Here is a 7175-nt window from a genome sequence, read left to right on the forward strand (position 1 = left end):
CTTCCTTTGCTGATTTTTCAGGTAGTGCCAGAAGCCAGCTGGCCTCACTTACAGCTCGGCAGACCTAGAGCTATTCCCTGTTCATTTCCACCACGCTCCCAAGGTCGCTGCTGTCCTGGGAGGGGGCACACACACCATCGACCCGTCTGCGAGGCAGCCGCAGCTGCATCTGCCAGCTGCTTTCTTGGCTCTAAGACACAAACCACATTGCAGGCTGCTGAATTCGGGGAGAAGTTTACACTGAGAAGCAGTCTGAGGGATTGCTGCGGAAGGAAAATACCCAAGTGGGTATGATGAGAGCACAGAGCAGCTGGAAGGACTCAAAACCGCTTCCTTTGCAGGACGTGCCACAGGCACCATCCACCCCCAGCCCCCCCGGCCGCTCCCTCCTGCCAGCCACAAACTCAGCTATCCAACTATATTTTTCAAACCTCATTTAATAAAAGGTTTTTTAGATATATAGAGGATATTAAGTAAATAAGTTACATAGTACATTACAATCACATCAGCAAGATTTCCTTTAGTGTATTAATATTTTATAAAAAAAGCACACAAAAAATAAATTCAGTCCAGTCTATCACAACTGTACAACAACAGGTAAATATATTTATATATGTACATTTTAAACATGTAACAGTCTTTTAAAAGGTGCCCTAGGCAGCAAACACACAAAAGGAAGTGTCTGCTCACTTGTTAAAATAAAAGTAATAAACTTTATTATAAAGCATTTATACAGTAATTACAAAGGCTGACTGCTCCTGTACAGTACACCAAAGCTTTGACTACAAATTTAAAAACAGAACATAAAAAGAATGAACACAAAAAAGTTTATATCAAATCTGAACTACAAGGGGAAAAACACGTGGAGAAGCTGCAGGAAATCGGTTTTTAAAATATACAATTACATTTCTATAAAAATATATGTTGTCTTCTAATCTGGAGACATTGAGGGTTTTTTCAGGCTCAGCTGTCAGTGGAATCCTAGTCTTGGAAAGAAAAGTCCTTCAACAGCTGGGGGTTCAAAGTTTGTGTCTTCCTAAGGTTTGACACGGGAGAATGAGGGCGAGTAAAGCAGCTGAACCCAAGGGGTGAATTTACATGAAACTCACCCCCACAAAACAACAAAAAATAATCAAAGACTCTTTGTAGACACTGCTTCTCTGTCTCCTTAAAGCTTCATACACTTTCAGACAGACATCAGAAGATAAACTAGGGAGAAAGTTTGTGAGGGAAAATGTGGGTTAGACTTAAGGTTTGTGGCAGAGGTAATCACTGGACTAAAAGTGCCGTTGTATGAAAGCAGACAAGACTTCTATGGCTACAGTCCTCCCTGCTCCCAGTTCTCTTAAAGCAGGATACACATACCCAGCAACTTTCTAGTCCGCTGCCTGAAAGAGAATTGAGTAACTGCTGAGAGTGAGAAAGTTCACCCTTTGTGGTTTAAGAAGCACTTCCATTCAATGCTGATTTTAATCTAAGCTTAATAAAGATGACCAAATGCCTCAGTCTGATAAATCAGAGGTTATTTTAAAATAATTTGGACTTCACATTACATGTCTAGTAATTAATGCATGTCTAGATTAATAGACAGGTCACCTTTAAACTTTGGAATTCCTCTGTCCTGCCTTTAAAGAGCTGTGTTCCTACCTAGCAAAATGCCAAGGTCCTGCACAGCCCATTGAAATTGCATGTGCCTTCAGCTTACAGAGCAGAGTTGAGTGCTCTCAGGTGGCACTGCCTGCATCAGCAAGTGCAACAACAGCAGATAAACGAAAACCACAGAGGCGCTGGACAGTGAAACACCTGCAGCCATCTCAGACACGCACCACCCGTGCATGCATCTACCTAGGAGGCACGCAGGCAGGCTCAGCACACCAGGGAGCTGTCCATGCAGGTCACAGACCTGAAGGACCCAGCCTAGGGCAAGGGGCAGGCGGCACGGGCAGAGGCACGAGACCGGGGCAACGCGGCGCCCGCCCCTGCGGCTGCCAGCCGGACTGGGAACGGGCAACGGGTTCAGACCCTGGCTGCTGGGGGTGTGGGCACCTGCAACCTGATCTCCCACTGGTCAAAGGTAAAGCTGTTAGGACACACTCACAGAAGGGCAGCCCATAAACCTTGCATTTGTTCCCAAAGAAAAGACAGCTACAGCAAGGAGACGCCTCGCTCAAACTCAGTGACTGAACCTGTACTTCCTTTCTTTCTAAACTAACATCAAACCCTTATACTAAATGGGAATTTGTAAATAGGCCTTTAAACAACAGAAAATAATGAACATAGGGGGTTTTTAAATGGACAAATCAACAAAACAGACCATAATATTTTTTAAAAAATCTTAATTGGAACAACACAGCCTTAAATTCATGGTGCTGTAGTGAAGAGCCTCTCACATGATTTTTTTACCTCCACTAAGAGGATCAGAATTCATTGCAGAGTAAACTCAGCTCAAATGCTTTGTCCACAGCACTGGGGGTTGGTTGGTTGTTTTTTTAAAAAGAATTCTCTGCCAATTTTTTTGTAGTAGGCAGGATCTAATTCATATACAGGATCAATTCCAAACTCCTACTGTAAGCAAGCAGGCAGCAGGGTCAGTTTTGCTTGTTTGTTTTTAAACAAGACACTCAGAAAAGCATTTTTACTTATTGGCATGACAGAAAAGAGGTCTTCTGGTGGCTACTAGCAATATGTAAACATGCTCAGAAACACTTCCATTTGATGCCCTTTACTTAGAACAGTTACCTGATTTGGGTCAGCCATGACCACAGCTCTTAGAGGTTTATCCTCAAGAAAAAGCCCTTTTCTGATTTTCTTCCAGTGACAGACCTCACTGTATCCAGTCTTCCTGTTCTCCTCTATTTCTACTGCAGCAAGGTGGGACAGAAACAACCAGTGTTGGATTCAGTGTGTAATACACACTCCATATTTGTGCAGTTAAAGAAAATCTTGTATTTGTTCTTATCAGCACCTCAATTGCTTATCCTTGATGAGAGGAAAAATACTCTTACATCAGTTTCCTAAAACAGGGAGAATCAGTGAAAGATGTGGTCTTCAGAAGACTATAACACTGCTTGCAGTCAAGCATCATTGTATCTGAAAGAAGATTAAATTGGAACTTAAAGCATGATTTGCTCCCTCACTGTACTTTGTTCCATCTCAGTTGTTTGTCACCATAGTTTGCTACACCATATCTACAACCACTTCAAGCTTGAAAACTCCTGAGGACCACGACTAAATGTTTGCTCATTATCACCCAGGCACAGTTCCAGACACATGCAGCAGAGTGAATGCAGGTGAGACACAGCAGAAGACTAAAAGGCAGAGAAATGACCCAATTTTCTGCCCATAAGGAGAACAGTACATTTCAGCACAAACCTCGCTACGGATTTGCCTTCCCAGAGAAAATGAGTGTCTCTTTCCTAAGACAGTTTGATGAATCTTATCTTAGTTCTCAAGTTTAATCGGATCTCCTCTCCAATCTAAACAAACAAAAAAAAATAATCATTTTTGCCATGTTTCCCAATGTGAGCTTGTTCCATCTCCATTCCTTTGTTAGGTGTTTCTAGGCTTCCCCAGTGTCTGCTAAGTAACTGTACATGGTTCTGCTGCTATGACACTGACATTCCTGGCAAATGCTGCTGTAATGAATGTATCTACATTACTTTAAACCCTTTTTAGATATACTCACAAGCCCTGCTTGTTTCTGAACTGTTGCCCTGCAGTTCTCAAGATCTGGAAATTACTGGCAACTTTACAGAAACAGATTTCAGAACTTTAGTTGCATCATTGTTTTTGACTGGAGTTAATCCCAGCACTGCAAGTGGACCCTGAGGTCCAGCAGCTTCACCTACTGTCCGTCCTGGCACGGGATGCTAAAGCTGTTCTCTCCAAGGGCCCTAGGATAATGGTAGACAAGCATTTTCTCCAATTGACAAAAGGAAAAACAATCAGCATTGAAACTCAACAGGAAGACTGATTTGCTTAAGCTTCTTTTTAAAAATTAGTAGATTTTCATTCTTTGCAGGCTTTGAATGACTTTAACAGCTCGTGACATGCTATCTGCTCCCACAGACTGGTTAGTCAACAAGACCCATGCATGCAGGGACACTGAACAGTCATCTGAGTGCCAAAAGGAAACCTAATTTTGTTAGGAGTGAAAAATACAACCTTGGCAGGAAACATTTAAAGGCAAAAGTGTCAACACTGAAAAAAGTGCAGTCCTTAATGATACTCCTGCTTGTTTTGTAAGAGTAGTAACTGTGTCTGCTATTAAGAAAAAGGAATTTATCCAAAGGCATACATATGTCAGAGCAAACGTGGTACAATACACAGCCACCCAGCCTTGGAGTGTGAAGCAATCGTGGTTGGATGACACCATGGGGCAGGAAACAGTCACCAGATGGCACACTGCAGTTAGAGCCACTTCCCATCCTAACCCAAATTCATCTGGCAGCTTGAAGGGTCAAGATCTTAAAAAAAAAAAATGAGCCACTCTGCGGTTGACGTACAGCAACTGCCTCAGGATCCCTGCTTGGGGACACAGGACGATGGGCTCCTTCAGGACTGCACCCTGGAGCAGCACCCATGTGACCAGCACTGTGGCAGCACCCCGGGAGCTGGGGGCCAGCGCTGCATCTGAGCACTGGCCACAGGAGGGCCAGGGCAGCCAGGGCAGCCACGGGGCTGAGGAGCACAAGGAGCTGATCCTCTGCCTCTACCCAGCAGTGACACGGGAGGGCTATGAGGACGCACACAACGGTCTGTGCAAAGCCAACGTCAGTGTCACCTGGAACACTTCTTGGCTCTCTCACCAGCAGGCTGCCGGTGGCGAGACGCTTTGGGCTAGGAGGCTGTGCTGGCCCTGAAGGCAGAGCCAGCCTCTGAGCAGGACAACCCAGCAGCAGCACTGGGCAGCCACCCGGGGGCACGTGGGGGAGGAGCTTCTCCTGCACGTACACACTGCCTGATGGAAGCGTGTGGGAATCAGGGCCCCACCATGCACGTCTTCATGATGGCAAGTTCAAGGAATAAACGAGGGCTGCCACAAGGAAGAAATGGATGTGAGAGGTAAAAGCCATTCACAGAGGGTTCACTGCTGGAGATGAGAGTCCATTCCTCCCATCTCTGAGGTGCACAGAATCCATGCATGAGGTGGTCTTGGTTCATTTTCACTAAACAAACTTGCTCCCATTTATGCAAAGTCAAAACCAGCAGTTTTCACTTCAAATTGCACTTGTGAAGTTCAGACTACTTTCCATTAAGTTAATCAAAGGCAAACTATTTTGTTTTCCAAGATAAGACAACCCACAAGGCTACTCTAATGCCACAGAAGTGTTTTTATATCCATTGCTCTATTTTTTAATGGCATAAAAGAAACCACCTCAGGCTTCCTTTTGAAAAATCAAACTTCCTCTCAAAAGGAAGAAGAATGTCTCGCTCATGCCACTTTCCCTTTCTGTGAAGCAGAGGCCAAAAGTGTGCACCATCTTTCCACAAAACTTGTTGGCTGCCTGAATAAATGCTCAGAGAGAAAGGCAAGAAAGTGTAACAGGGAGAACCTGGTGAGAAAGGAAACATCTAGAAATCACCAGTGTCACAGTAACTGGATACACTCAGCTCAGAGCAGAGCATCATTTTCTTGCTCCTGTCTGGAAACTTTATATCCAAGAGTTGTGTTATCGTGATTCCTGACAAGCACAAAAAGAAAGGTCTGACTGACCTGAGAGAGAACTTACTTCCACTGCAGGTGACACTGTTCTTTTATGTACCTCAGGCATCATTATAAATAGAATAGAAATATTGTTTTCTTTTCCTTTTTTTTACATAACTCAAGTTGAAACAAATCTTTTCATCCACCATTCCGGCTTGGTCAGTACTGGCAAGGTGAAGTGGAACATGTGGCATGAGGAAATGGCAGCACTGAAACTGAGACCTGATGGTTCAGGTAAGAAAAGTGCAAGCAAAAAAAGCAAGACCACCAAAAGGGAGGTTGGGTCCAGCCTCGTTACTCCCTCCACCTCTGGTCTGCTGCTATATCTCTCCATCTTCATCCGAGCTCGCTGTGCTGCTTCCACTGCTGCTGCTTCTCCCACTCTCACAGCTCTCCTCCTGCTGGGCCTGGCTGCGGGCTGCTGCTGCCGCCGCCTCCTTCTCCTGCTGCCTCAAGGCGGCCGCCTTCTTCTCCTGCTCCGCGTGGCTCTTCATGTGCGCGCTGCGGCTCTTCACCTTGGAGAACACCCTGAGGAACCACACAGCGACGTTAGCGCTGGTCTCTCCCGCAGCCTCCTCCCTTCATCCTCCAGAAGAGCTTCTGCTGCTCCAGCCTCAAGTCTGGGAGCGCAGGAACTCCTGCTGGCATTGCAATAGAGCAGCTACAGCAAGCGCCGCTCCTGCCGCGGCGTGTGCCAGCACTAGGTGCCTGGACTGCTACCAGGAGAGCCTGAGCACCCTCAGAACACTCCCTCCATTTCTTAATATGGCTATTTCCTCTTATTTCTCATTCAGTTCTTAAATTTTCTAAATCCAGAGGGGCAGTGCCAGTCTCTGAAATTCGCCCATGCTGCTTAACAAAGCAGGGCCCTGGGTTTTAGCCATTCCCCCTCTGCTGCAGAAATACACCAAAACCATGGAGGTGAACAAGGCTGAAGTGCTACTCCTCAGGCTTTGTATCTTTGCCCGCTACTCCTCTGTCAGCAGCCAGGAGCAAGTCCTAACTTCCTGGCTGCTCACAAGAGGAACCAGATGAACTGTGCACCCAGTGCCCAATATCTGCTGCTGAAACTATGGTAGTGTCTTGTGTTGCTACACCACTGTTCATAAGTCTATATCATGTTCTTAATAGGTGATGTAGCAAATGTATAGAAATTATTCGTTACAGAGACGTAGGCATTACAGAGGGGCAATACAGCAGCTGTTTCAAAGGGCAGCTTTACACCAAGTACTGCACACAGAGGAAATAAAGGTGGCATCTCATTCCATCAGTGGTAAAACACTAAGCCGCAGGTCATTATCCCAATGGTAGTACTTTAATATCAGTATCTATAAAAATTCCTGATCTGTATTAGTGGAGTAGGAAGTCATAACCCACCATGGTCACAAAACTTATCACTGGTATCTCTGGCTTAAACAGACAGAAGGAAAGCTTGTTTGAAAATAAGCTCCATAGGAGATTCCTGCTG

At 45.2% G+C, this 7175-nt stretch overlaps 1 protein-coding gene across 1 annotated transcript in view; it reads right to left on the reverse strand.

Annotated features, from left to right (window-relative positions):
- Window positions 1–6027: 6027 nt before the first annotated feature.
- ELMSAN1 (ELM2 and Myb/SANT-like domain containing 1) overlaps window positions 6028–7175 on the reverse strand; it is a 20926-nt gene continuing 19778 nt past the window's right edge. Inside the window, exon 12 of the mRNA XM_008939229.1 lies at window positions 6028–6235. Coding sequence (XP_008937477.1) covers window positions 6028–6235 — 208 coding nt within the window. The remainder of the gene's footprint in view (window positions 6236–7175) is intronic.

This window comes from Merops nubicus, unplaced genomic scaffold (assembly GCF_000691845.1).
Source record: "Merops nubicus isolate BGI_N331 unplaced genomic scaffold, ASM69184v1 scaffold16904, whole genome shotgun sequence".
NCBI classification, from domain to species: Eukaryota; Metazoa; Chordata; class Aves; order Coraciiformes; family Meropidae; genus Merops; species Merops nubicus.